The sequence below is a fragment of the Lepisma saccharinum genome, chromosome 30, assembly GCF_977018435.1.
Source record: "Lepisma saccharinum chromosome 30, izLepSacc3.1, whole genome shotgun sequence".
Lineage (NCBI taxonomy): Eukaryota > Metazoa > Arthropoda > Insecta > Zygentoma > Lepismatidae > Lepisma > Lepisma saccharinum.
The window spans coordinates 14,810,268-14,824,498 of NC_139258.1; the positions used below are offsets into that span (position 1 = coordinate 14,810,268).

Consider the following 14,231-nt stretch of genomic DNA (forward strand, 5'->3'; position numbering starts at 1 on the left):
AGATTTGCACATCCTAGGAATCAACTTCAACTCTTAGAGAGTGTACAGAAATATTTAGTTAGGTTCATTTCTTTCTAATTTAAATTATTTCGTCCCTATTATGACTAGAAAATATATCATATAGATTAGATATTGGATCATTGTCAGATAGAAGTAATCTGGAAATCACATTTGTGGATAATATAATGACCGGAAAAATATCAACTAAAAATAACAGTAGCTATATTGCGTTCGAAATTATAGAATAGTAGTATTGTGTAGCATTACATCAATATAGTGAGAATAAATCATTTTTACAATTCAAAATCTCTGTATAATATTACTGACATTCATTGGATTTATATTCTATTTTATTTGAATTTTCTATTCCTTAACATTAGTACTTTATATTAGATTATTTCAAACTATCATCCATATTTCTATTCTTGTCCTTGTCAAACATTTTGTATTTTGTTATTATGTAAATTTTGCTTGCTCATTTAATTATTTTACTTTGTGATATTTAATAATAAATGTCTGAGAGGGGATTGTGTCTGGTGTGCTCGTGCTTGGTTATGCCAGTGCTAGAGTGACAGCATTGAAAATGGTGGACAATTCATTGTGTGGTTATTATTACCATGTAGACTATATCCCTATAAATTTCAGGATCCAATAGACCTTTGAATTTTTGGAAATTTTTCCTCACGGAAAGATTAACCTTTTAAAAACAATAACACGGTAATCGAAAAATAAAGAAATAAAATAAAATAAAGACAATAACACAAGAATTTGGGGCACGAAAATGTATATTTACGGAGTTATGCTTTTCACACAACAGGGCTGTAAAATTAGATTTTTGTGGCAAATTGTCACGTCATTATCGCAACTGAAAGGTTTTATGTTAATTTTCATGTTTGTTTCTATTTTACAGCGTTCTGTACATAAATTTATGAGATCATCTTTTTTCTTTCCAGATGTAACAAACATACTTTGAAGACCGAGTTTTAAACATATTAGTTCTTGTCTAGGATTCAGGAGATATGTGCGAAAATATGTATATTGTTATTGAGTGTAGAATAAACATTGAACAAGTATTCAGTGTTAAAAATTTGGAAACCTCCGACCAAATAAAACACGATAATGAGTGTTTAATGTCATACAACTAGTACTAGAACTAGTTTCATTTACTTACGCTCTAGTGAACTGGAAGTTCAACTCCTTGCCTGACATTACATCAACACCAGCGCATAAAAATGAATTCTGCACGACTAACTGTAGATTAGGAGTGAATATATGGTTTTTACGTGAATGATATAATGCTGGATTTAAATTGGAAAACATCCCATTTGTATAAGTGGAATAGCTGAAAGCATGAAGAGTCATCAGGCATTAAAACGTGATATGTAGTCACAGCAAATAGCATGGACAACGGTAAGAGACATTCATAACAGAACTAACCCAGAATGCGTTGCGTGTGCTCTACGTTTTTGCAACGTTATAATTAGACCTCGAGTTTTAAGAATGTTTACACTGTGTTAAATGAAGTGACGAAAAGATGTTGATATTGTCATACGAGGTTAGGTAAATCCTCGAATCGTTTTATCAACGGGAAAAGCGGGAGCGCGCCAGGACCAGAGTAACCAATCAGAAGCCAGGGAATCCTCCAATGGGCCGTAGAAGCCAGCTTCGCCTACCGCCGGAAACTTGCCAGTGTTCGCCTCAGCTTGATCCATTTCCCAGGACAAATGTGTAAGTTCAAACATCAGCTTCTTCTCTTTCGTAAAGTTACCTTCCATTTCTGTCATTGTTGACGGACTGCGTTGTCACTTTTGTCGAAGTGCACGCCACTTCGATTTTAGTGCAACTGCGATTTCATCTTAGGATATTTTCCAGGTTACAGTGTGGTGTGGAGTCCGATTAGACTACTGGTAAGTAAGTACCTTAAACTTGATTACTTCTAGCTTATCGATAGTTGTCTACTCTTTCTGAAATTTTTAGATAACTTAATCCTTGAGTAGGAGCATTCCCCGTAAAACCATCAGTATTATGCAAACCCAGGCTCCTAGCGACCCGTTCGGCGAGAATGAATGTGGGAGCGATCCAAGTACAGTAGAGTCTCGTTTATCTGACCTTCGCTTATCCGACATAGCACCGGAAAAAAATCATCAATCGGCAACAAGAACTGCAAGTTGCGAGCGTGAGCGTAGTCTATATTCAGTTTCTCCCGACTCTACCGTGTGTGACTGTAAGTTCATTTTTCCAGTTAATTTCTTCTGTATCGTTGTAAAACATGATTACTGTATTAGGTTCGGAATGTGTAAAATTATAACATTAGTTTGACGTTTAATAAGCTTTTTCTTAACACCTCCCTATTATCCGACATTATCCGACGTTCTGCCAGCCCGTTTATGTCGGATAAGCGAGACTCTACTGTACATGACTGAATATTTTTTGGTGTAACGATTTGTAGTGCAGGGACCAGATGTGGTCCTCAAGGGACCCAAGTTCAAAAAGAGGCATGAGTTCCGATTGTGTAATAATATTGACAAGTTGTGCACGAGGCATTTGAATACTGGAAATGAGTGTTGAAGTAAATTCGGAATCTAGGGAAACAAATCTATGTCTCTTAAAGCTGCACAAGGTATTCATTTTTGAAGAATGAGGTCGTGAGAACTAGGTAACCAAACCAATCGCACTCGTAAATACTGACAATCAAATCTAATAATTATAACCTCATCGAAATGTATTAACAGTAACACCGTAAGCATGTAGGATCGTAATTATAATACTAAAAGCACCAATCTGACCCGCCTAACCTACTCATACAAGCGCATAGAAATACGTCACTATCGGAACTAGGGTCATCATAATGTTTATTATGACTGAATATCTGGTGTCCAGATTTTTCAATTCATCGGAATCATGATCATAGACTCTGCAATTACTTCAGGGTCTGTTATGGAAAAGTATCACACCCGTCTCAAAACGTAATAAAAGTCTTTCTTTAGTACAAAAAAATGAATAGCTGTAGAATTGCCAACCGAATTTCCCAAACATGATTTTCAAAGCAGTCTGCACCTACCTGTACGTATGATTCTTTGGCTGGTTTCCAGGGCATGTGTTGTCTCAAGCTGCCTCTTCCAATCCTGATGCCAACCTGCGCCATTCAGAATTTTTTCCGTAGTCATGTCTTCCAGAGCTTTAAAATCAACAGAGAAATATGTTACAAATGAATTGCTCACTACAGTCGGGCAGAATTAACTTGAGACAGATGGCTGCCGGCGCCGCTGCAGGAGTACCAACCTACAGCGAACGCCTGACTCTCACGCGAATCACGGACAATCAGCTGACAACGGGAGATGGGAGATTTGAAAAATTGTACATTGCGTAACGGAAATATCACTGTATTAAGAGGAATGCTAAGGAAATTATAAGCATTATAAGTATTCTATCTTACACAATAAATGGATAAACAGTTTATTCTTTACCTTAATCCGTAATTTGAAAACACTGCCACTTCGCTTGCTTCACCAGTCACTGCACGCGAGTCCTTTCAACAGTTGGTAACATTTCGCGCGCCCGAACACTAGAGTTTCCGTTGCGCCGTTACAGCGGGAAGTCCCCCGCTCCAGCCAATTCGAGCGCAGTTACATCACTCACAGAGCGGCCATTTCTCTCAAGTTAATTCTGCCGGACTGTAGCTACATTCAGGGGCGCCGACTTGTCAAAATTATTGGGGGGGCTCTGATCACTGAAATAAATTAATAAATGACTCACTCTCTCCCTTTTTTAAATTTTGGCCTCAGTGTTCGGAATCTCATAAAAGCTAGGGGTGTGCGGGATCCCGAAAAGTCGGGACCGGGAAAAAAATTTTCCCGTCCCGATCCCGACTTCGGGAAATGATTTCCCGACTTTCGGGATCCCGAGCAGTCGGGAAATACCGAATGCTCATTTTAAAATGTCGTTATTTCTCGACGTTTTATGCATTGTTAATTTCTGGAACTTATCGTAAATTGTTAGTTTTTAATCCAGAAATCACTTAAAAGTGAAAATGACGTGTAGAATTCGAGATTTTCAGAGCATTGGGAAATTTCGAACATTTACGGTTCGAAAATTTCCCGACTCAGTCGGGAAATTGAAAATTTTTCCCGTCCCGATCCCGTCCCGCATACCCCTAAAAAAAGCCCATGCAATCTTCAAAAATATCAATTTTTTATTCACAGTTCGAATCCAGAATATTAATTGTCCACGGATGGATATGTCACAAGTTTCGTCAAACATAATAGCAAAATATTCCCGACTTTTAATATCTGCTACCACGGAGCGCAAAACAGATCTTCCTAATATATCAATGATCTCGTTCTGAATGTCATGTGAGAGCCATTTGTAGCCCGAACGTTCCATCCACTCCTCTAGTTCATGCACATCGTCTTTTGAAACTCTTGTTAGTAAAAAATTTAACAATACTCATAATTACATACTTAGTATATAGTAATAAGTCATGTGTCTTGCTGTCTCTGTTCATAGCCCCCCCAAAGTTGATGGTTTAACGGTCTCAGCCCCCCCCCCCCAAAGTTGATGGTCTAGAACATTTCAAATGTGTATTTAAAGTTAAGTTCATGTGGCACAATTCAGAGTAAACTTTACAAGAGAAGCAAAATAATACATTAGATCCTCTTAAGCAAAATTATTTGGGGGGCTCTGCCCCCACATCGTTAACATTGGGGGGGGGGGTCATGGAGTCGGCGCCTATGGCAACATTGATTACTATATAATTTTTAAAACCTGCTGCTACTAGTACACAATTGTAGCAGTACAATCGCTAGTGCCTTGAAGTTAAGGTCTCTGTACACCTTTTGAATTGTTGACACGAAATTAACATATCAATCCATCAAGTTTAGTTTGATATTCTCAGAAGGTATAGTCAAAAATATTTATTTATTTCGCTTTGTTTTACATGGCGAAGTTAAGGCTGTGGAGCCTTTTCTTCCACTTGACCGTGTATACAAAATTTTTGAATGTGGAAGTTACAATATAAAAATTACAAAGGAATAAAAAATACAAAGGGAGAATTACATATAAGAATAGGAATCTAACCTATACGACGGGCACATACACACATATTCTTACCTTTACGCATGCACACACACGCACATACAAGCAAATACACTCCGCGGCAAAGAAAAAGAATCGCCCCCCTAGTGATAAAATCTAATATTTTCTTTCAAGCAGTATGTTTTATTTTTTTGTAATTATTTTTACAATTGTACATACTGTACATAATTTTAACATTTTCTGATATTTTACTTACTCTAACAATGAAGGTAATAATGATGAAATCAACAAAGAAAGCGGTTAGTTATATTGTTAAACTTTATGGCCTTTATTGCCTTCCGTTATTGTTTAGTTATCTTTGTTTAGTTTCCTTCAAACTATCAACTTTCTTTCTATTGTTTCAAGTAAGTTTACGGCAGTTTGGGGGCATCCATCTTTACTTATTCTACAGTAAAACAATTGTTGGCACCTTTTAACAATGGATTTTCACACTTTATCCAAATTTATTCTCCTTCCGAATCTCAACTTTCTGCATTGTTTGAAGTAAATATGACGATATATGCAACATTGTATCTAGTTGTTAATATCCCCCGGCGGGGATCCACGGACAGGGCGACAGGGGCGATTGCCCCTCCAAACTAATATTTTTGAAAACTCGGGTAGTTTATCTAATCGCAAAGTTTAACAGGCTCGAGGTTCTTCAAAGTCCACTTTATGCTCATGATAGGCTAATCGAAACTGGACCTACAGTTTAATTTGGATCCGAACCTCAAAAGGGGATCGAACATGAGACCCCGTGTTTGATTGATTGATTTGGTTATAACGTAGCTTTTCTGCCACTTCTATCGAATCGCGAAGATGATAATACGATAAAATTGATGAAGGGACACTCATAAAGGACACAAATGCTCAGGGCGGAAAACCTGTCATCGTAGCGTGGTGCTAATCACTTCAACACGGAGGCCGGCTCGAGACCTCTTGAGATAAAGGTTTTTGTCTTTTTTGTTTAATCACTTTACTCGTCATATCTATTCGTACGCTTTATCGTGGCAATGGGAGGAATTATGATAACAACATACAAGAATAACTAGGGCTGGGAAGTTGAAGACCTATAAATTGCCAAAAAAAGACCTAAAAATATCAAAAGAAGGACCTAAAAACGGAAAAAGGGACGTATAAATGTGATCCAAATTAAATAATAACTTCAGTTTTAATTACATATTTAATTAATAAAAAAATAAAAAATTCGGGTGGTATGTAACACACAGTGCGAAAAAACTGAAAGCTTCAAAACAAGAGAAAGTTGCCACTTACAGCGCGACCTTCCAGACAAGTTACAGTTAAAGGACCTTGTAGTACCGTACCTGCTTCAGTCGTCCAGAAATGTTTTTCTCTCGTTTCAGGGATGGTTTCTTTCTTTTTTTGTTTCTTTACTACAGAAAGGATGTTTAAGAGGTGATGAGCTGATGATGATTGGAATTGAGAATGAGCAGTAAAAACGTAGTCGAAAGAAGGTGAAGTTGCAAGAAAAGCCTAAAAGAAGGACCAATAAGCCAAAAAACCGCCGAAAAAGGCAAAAAGACAAATAAAACCCACCTTTTTCTGGCCTACAATGACCCAAAATGAACATATATTATGTTGGGCCTCGTCTTCGGACACTTTTTTCCTCAATTTCCGAGCCCTGATAATAACCCACTATTCTAGCCCTGTACCCTATCTTTGCAAATTAATACCCTAATCTCTGAAATATGGATTTCAGCTTGGTTCCTCTTTAGAGTACTATATATTGGTTATATAAAACAGTACAAAAACAAAACAAAAAAATTATCGTACTTTTTTTTTTCCACTCGAAAATAAATCCTGGCGAAGATCCTGCTCAAAATATTTGAATCTTTCGAAAGCAAACGCCACAATCACGTAGCGAGCTCACAAATTTTCAACTAACGAGCGCAGATGTCTTGCGAGAGCAGATCATCCATTATTTGGAGTGTTATTTTAAGCGATTCGCGTATGGAGTGTAACCATCAGCCATAGCCGAAGCAATGTCAACCCCGCTTCGTTCGCATAATTAATAAATGTCTCTTTTATCTGACATGCATGTCTCGAAGTGTGCTAGTTCTTGAGCGGTTCTTGCAAGAGTTGGTCACTGCCAGGATCAGAATTAATGGAGAGAAAGAGCGAAGGCGATTTATCTTTGTGCACATCGCAGAAAATTCATCCAGTATGGGAACCACGTTAAAATGCAGTGACGGCCATAGACTCTTAAGTGTACGTCTGCATGCACTGTCTACGCGTAATCTACGCCTAGATCAGGTACGTATCTAGAAATACATTTGGAGGGGGGAGTTCGACCAAGTGTCTCAATAATAATATATATATATATAATAATATAGCTAATTCGATTAATACTATTTGATTAATTAAATTAAAATAATATTAATTAATATGTAAATTAATATTGTATTGTTATTGTTACATGAATATGTAAAAAGACGGCGAAAATAGAGATATAACATAACGTATTCAGCTTACGTGTAAGATCTTCAAAATTTGTATGACAACAACTTCCCTGGCAAGGAAATTAATGTCAAATTGATAAAGAATGGAATATATATTGAATAACAAAAAAGTAGTTAGATTTAATTGACGAAAAGTGAAGTTCCTGATTAATATCTTATGCATATCATCATAAGTAGTAGTGTGCATAAATCTTTGGAACTGTTCTTTAAAGCCCTATGATTCCACTTCGTTGCCTTCCAATAAGTTCGACGTAAATAAATACGATTGGCGACAATATGTCACCTACAAAGTCTCCTCATCCGATGATTTTTTGGTGATCTCGGGTGTCCCTCAGGGACACAATATAAGGCCTCTTCTATTTTTGTTATAAATTAATGATTTATCCGAACATCTGATTCATTTTCGCAAACTCCTGTTTGCAGACGACTTAAAGTTCTATAAAAGAATAACAAGTGCATCCTTACAACGCGACATAAATAGGTTTTATAACAAACTTTCCCTAAATGTTAAAAAATGCTTCTCTGTTACATACACAAAGCAAAAGACGCCTATAGATTATCAGTAAAAAGTAAAGTGTTCCCCTGTGCTTAGCACCACGCCATGAAGGCGTATAGGGAGTGATCCTGTCGTGAGTGGGGGTGATGCATAAAATAAATAATGTTAACCTTAAGAAATCGGAAAAGGCAAGAAATCTAGAAAAGTTTTGATTCTAAATTAACGTTCGCCTATCATCTGGACAAATTAATAAGCGAAGCCTATAAGCTTGTTGGATTTATTATTTGCACGGGCAGGGGCTTCAGAAGTATACAAACATTAAAAATATTATATTATTCTCTGGCGTACAAAACTCGAATTTGGCTCTGTCATATGGAACACAGAAGTTCAAAAACATACCGCAATTTTAAAACGTGTGCAGTCAAAATTATTGCGATACATGAAATTCAAACTGGAAGGCGAATCAAATCATATCCTAACCTAATAGAGCAATTCCATATGGACAGACTTGACCACAGAAGGACGACCCGAGACCTTATGCTACTTTGGAGAATTTTTAACATCTGTGGCTTTCACAATTCAAAATATGATATCCGAACATAAAAACACGACCCAAACATGGAACCTTCTATGTGAGCAAAGCGTGAACAAATATCATGAAAAGGTCACCTATTTGGAGAATGAGTGCGGTCTACAATGCCATAAAGAAAGAGAATAAAAGCATCGACTTGTTCGCAATGTCATATTCACAATTCAAGAAAATAGTTATGAATACATTGGCTAGAAAAACAGATGGAAATATGTTATGACACTCTACAGTATTGTTATTCTATGCATTGTGTAAGAAATTGAACTCTGTAAATTGGTGTAAACCTGTTGAGTTCAATAATAACAAATAAATAAATAAATATTACATCACAAATGCTAAACAAGTATATTTTGATTATTTAATTTTGGTAATTGGTAAGTCTTTCGGAGGGTCCGGACCCCTGGACCACCCCCTAAATACGTCCTTGACCTAGATTATTACTGAAGACAATGCACACTGTACTAGAAGAAATTAATTTACAACGTTGTTCTGAAAGAAAAGTGCCATTGTCATATCCAGATCAAAAACAATTCTACTGCGTTCTCTCCCAAGCATCGACTGTCGGGAAAATGTAAAATGTAGACAATAAACACGTACGTGCAACTCAAAGAGCATCTTTACAACTTTGTTATGGCCTACAATTACGCTAAAAGTCTCAAACCCCTTAAGGGTCTAAAAGACAGCCAAAGTGCTTCAGAAATTGCAGAAAAGAGTGATAAAGCTGGAACTCTTTGAGACTCTACCCGGCATATAAAATCCTTCTTTTCTATTTTCACAATGCTCAGTCAAGGTAACCGAGGCTGGATATACAGTTTAAATTAGGATCCGAACCACCGTGCAACGTGCCTTCACCGGGAGTCGAATACAGGACAACAAGTCAGAAGGTGACGGAGAAATTTGCACTTGGCAGGGATATGGGAAGAAGGAAAACATACAAGTGTTAGAGGAAGATTATTTCCGCAGCATCTTTGGCTGTTATGCATTTGAAACTTCTGAACGAGTCACAACTCTCGAAGCAGCCAATCAACCAAGCGAGCCGCTGACGTCATCTCAACCCAGAACCTATCGCTAAGCCTCTTGCTCAAGCTCTGCACACCCACTAGGCTCGCTAGACAGACTCGCTCAGTCTGCTTGAGATGATCCGAAAGTAATTGGACTCTACTTGACTCTTGACGACAATTTTGCTTTGATGAGAGTAAGAAAACTTACTTTTTGTTGAAAGTAAGAAAACTTAAATTGTAATTATTTTCTTACCGATAAATGTCTGGTTTAATAAATATCTTGTACATTTTACTTAGAATAATGTGCGATACATAGTTTATAACGATGTTATTTTTCAAGCAGAGTTGAATAATTTTAAATTACACATTTGTTTTTCAACTGAGAACGTACTGTGCACTGTATTATTTATTTTAATTGTTATTATTAACTTTTTCTTCTTTTACTTGTAAACTTATATTCTGATAACACACTGCTGGAGTTTCTGTATCCAATAGTGGTTCCCAAAGTGTGGTTTACAGGGGAGCCGCAAAATGTTCCAATATTTTCACAATTGCGAATTTTGACATACAATTGTAAATTCAATCATGGTATGATTGTTCAAAGTATTTTCTTATTTAGTAGTTTTTTACACATAAAATGTTTCTGAATTTGAAATATGTGTTTACTTTTTTTTTACTTAAGGTAAGCAACCTATGCAAGTGTTAGACATTCTGACTTGGGCGACGCAGAAATAATTTGAAACAATAATGGCGTCGTCAAACGAAAAAGTTTGAGAACCCCTGCTCTAGTACACCTTTGAAGATGCTCTTATGACACTAAGACATAGCTGAAATATTCTTAAATATGCTAAACTTTTTTTTAAATCAGAAATACAAACTATGTATCTTTAAGTATAATCCATGGATATATTGCTTATTTCTCTAATAAGAACATATAACTAAAATCTCATGATTTCCCTGATTTCCTACTACTTTTTTTAAAATTCAATAACTCACCTCTAACCAGTATGACGTCATCTCACGTCGAGCACTCTAATCGATCATCCTGTATGTATCTACCTTGGTTATATTTACGCGGAGATCTGGCAACATTGCCCTCGGTTTTATCGGCTTTAGTACGGCCTTAATGAGTTTTTCTTTGTGGCCTCATTTGAAAAGTTGTAGGAAGTAAATATCACAAACCATGGGATAAGAAGAAAATGTGAAAGGCCGGGCCGGGGGGGGGGGGGTCACAATCTAGCTACGGGGAATTAGATGTGAATTAGAATAGAGTGGATCCAGTATTCATATTTGAATTTGAACTCCCACCTCTAGCGTGAAGCCACCCTGCACGCTGCATAATTTTGCTCGAGTAGGCTGATGCTTCATTCTGCACTCGTTGCCCGCAAATAGATTCATTTGTTTTGTTAAGCTGCGACTTGTAACAGCTAGAAGTGAGCCTCCTGCAGCGGGCTCTGGAGAAATAAACGGACTCTCGCATAGGTTTATTCTTTCCCGGCTGAGAGTAGGCGACTGCAAGGCATGCATATATCCCGTAAATTTCCGAACTCGTCTATTGTTTACTGAACTAATCTCGTATCTTCACGGCTGATATTATTGATTCTATTCAGTTAGCAGCTATATTAATAGGCTTAACCTTCGCGGTGCTGCTTTCGCCATGGGCGTCACCAGAAATTTTTGTAGGGGGGGGTCACACCGTTGATATAACTCGAATAGAAATTATATTATTGTACAATGATAACTATTATAAACTGATAAAAACAACCCCATTATATTTCAAATTGATTATTACTGCTATATTGTTATTGTTATTATTATATCCTTGGGTACAATTCTATTAGATCCATCAAATGAGACGTATGAAATACCGTGGACCTCATCACAAAGTGTCGTATCTCAATTTTTGCCATTTGTTCAGGAGAGCGATTTAAAGGTTTTCAATATTTTAAAACTATTACTACATAAATAAAAATAATAATAATCCTGTGCGTAACAGCCCATGAAGGGCCTTGGCTTACCTATAGTGTTGCCCACGAGACGAAACTTTGGCCTGTCTCGTCTCGTGGAAATGCTGTGAAATGCTGTCTCGTCTCGAAAATATTCGTTTGTCTCGGGACACATGATCAATCTCGTCTCGTCTGGAATTTTTAAAAGCCTGTCCCGTCTCGTCCCGTGGGCAACACTACTTAACTCCGACTGCCGGTCTCCCTCCCACGCTTTCCTTCGTCATATCTAAGCGTGGAGATCTGCAACCAGTATTGGAATAGTCGGGGGATCAGCCCGACGTATTCCCAGCCGTTATAGTAGGTTTCCGGGACCGGATTACGCTTACTCATTCGAAGCTCCCCAATTTCCTCACGATGGTGGGTTGCCACCGGCCCTATACGTAGGCCGAATAAATTCCGACCAGAGCCGGTCGAACTTACGGTTTCGGAACCCTCCGAAATCTGGGTTCTCCGGTTTTACTATCTGAGTATTGCAATTAGGATGCTATACAAATTAATGTTTACAACAATGCATAACTATAATTTGGAAGGATCTTTGTTTATAAATCAACATATTATTAGGAAATATTATTTAATTTTTTTGGACGAATATGAAGGCAGTGTTTTGCACGAAAAATATTAATAATAGGTACTTTTCTTTCTCACTGATATCCGGATTTTCTGAATATTCAGATATCGAATTGTCTAGATATCCGTTACAAAGATAAAACAATTCTTCGATAATTCAAATAGTGGAAATCTATATGCTGGATATCCTCAATTTGAATTTATAGAAATTTTAATATATGTTATCTGGCATTTGGATTATCCATATACTGTCACTGCGGTTATATAGACGTCCATCAATCAAACTATATAAATATCTGCCAACAGTAGGCTATATCAGGACTTGATATATCCTATCCAAATATGTGGATATCCATCCTCCGTGTAATTATGTATGTGTCACACAATGTATCCAGATAACCGTTGACCAGATTATATTAATATATGTCAGTTGATTCTTTGGATATCAGAATTATTCAGATAGTAATGAATTAAATTACATTGATATCAGAATATTTATCATCTGCATTATCTGGATCAACCGATCAAGTACCATTTGACTCAATTTATTTAAAAGATTTTCGATGGAATTATTCCATGTTAGGTCTTAATTTAGGGGGTGTATAGGAATATTAGAGCAAACTTACCATATTGAGACTTTGTGAAAGATTTTAGGGGATGTTTGAGGTGGGTGAATAAATTATACTGAAGTGCGGGATTTGTCATTTGTGTTTCCATTGTTCAGTTTATTTTTTAGTCGCAGAAATTGTCCAACGTTTTACTTCTGCGATATATGCAATGTTTAGTTTCAGGAATAGGACTAGGGCGTAATAAAAAGTGAATACCTTCTGTACCAGATTAAGCACAAGAAACACATGGAATGTAAAAGACAAGTGTATGGAAATATTTGCGGAAAATTTATAAGTGCACAACCATCACAGGCACATAAGTAAGACAGGTACTTACATTATTAACTCTGATTAATAGACACGAAACCGATTTGGGGGTTCGGGGCTGCGACATAGAATAAATATTATGGCTTCGATCTGACTGATAAGCGATTTCCTGCATGCTATGTATGCATTGCGTATAGCCTATATTGCTTAAACGTGAGGAACTGGTAATATTGACTTGCTATTCTATTGCCATCTATGAGCAATAGGATGAACTAGCTTCTAGAATCTAGATGCCATGATAGCAATGCAAACGTAGGAAACTGCTTGCCGGGCCGGTAAGATAATTTTGACAATTAAAATTTAATACTTAAGTGCAAATTTCTATACATTAAGCAGATTTGTTAAAAGGAACGTAATCATAGGATTCCTGTCAGAAAGTTTAAACAATATGGTAAGGAATCTGAGAAAACGCGTAGGAGTTACTGACAAGTGGTTGTAATTCCATATTATTACTAGGGAAAATTAACATTTAGATGAATACCAAAGATAAAAAAAAACTATAATTTAATCTGTACTATTATGCTTTTGAAAATAGACTACATATTTAGTCAAGTAATTCAATATATCGTTGCAAAGATTATAGTAATAAGTTTTTTACCAAATACATATAGTGTGGGATCGTCTCTTGGAATTGCAAAATGTGCACTCATGATATTTTTTGGTTTAGATTTAGACCAGCACGCGTAGATTTGAAATGCAAGAGTATGAACATTATCAGTGGCATAACGTGTGTAACTATTGTGAGGTAAACTTAAGAATGCCCCAAAATCAGCTGAAGTAGACGTGCTGGGCTAAGTTTCGATTGTTTAATTCCGAACTAAACATGATGCACGGGCGTTTTTTATGTGGTTCGATTTTTGCTTATGTGTGTTAACACAAACTTGGTCGACTTAATGATTACTTACTGCGTGTTTTCTGGAGACTAATTTCCCCTTCCGTATACTCCTGCTATGTACTTATCTGTATGCTAGAAGCCATTTGTTTACTGTCGTCTCGGATACGGATCCTGCTGTTAGTATGTCACATGAGGTGGGGTACAAAGGGATATTATGCCCCAAAATGGTTTCATTGTTAGGTTGGGTGG

General features: G+C 36.9%; 1 protein-coding gene across 2 annotated transcripts in view; it reads left to right on the plus strand.

The window, feature by feature from the left end:
• Positions 1–1,050: 1,050 nt before the first annotated feature.
• Positions 1,051–14,231, plus strand: part of LOC145981761 (zinc finger protein 385B-like) — a 37,044-nt gene continuing 23,863 nt past the window's right edge. Inside the window, exon 1 of one of the 2 annotated variants that reach the window (XM_083115174.1) lies at positions 1,051–1,728. In XM_083115174.1, the coding sequence (XP_082971300.1) occupies positions 1,646–1,728 (83 nt within the window). In that variant the 5' untranslated portion in view covers positions 1,051–1,645. The remainder of the gene's footprint in view (positions 1,729–14,231) is intronic. The other variant, XM_083115175.1, reaches the window with a different exon arrangement.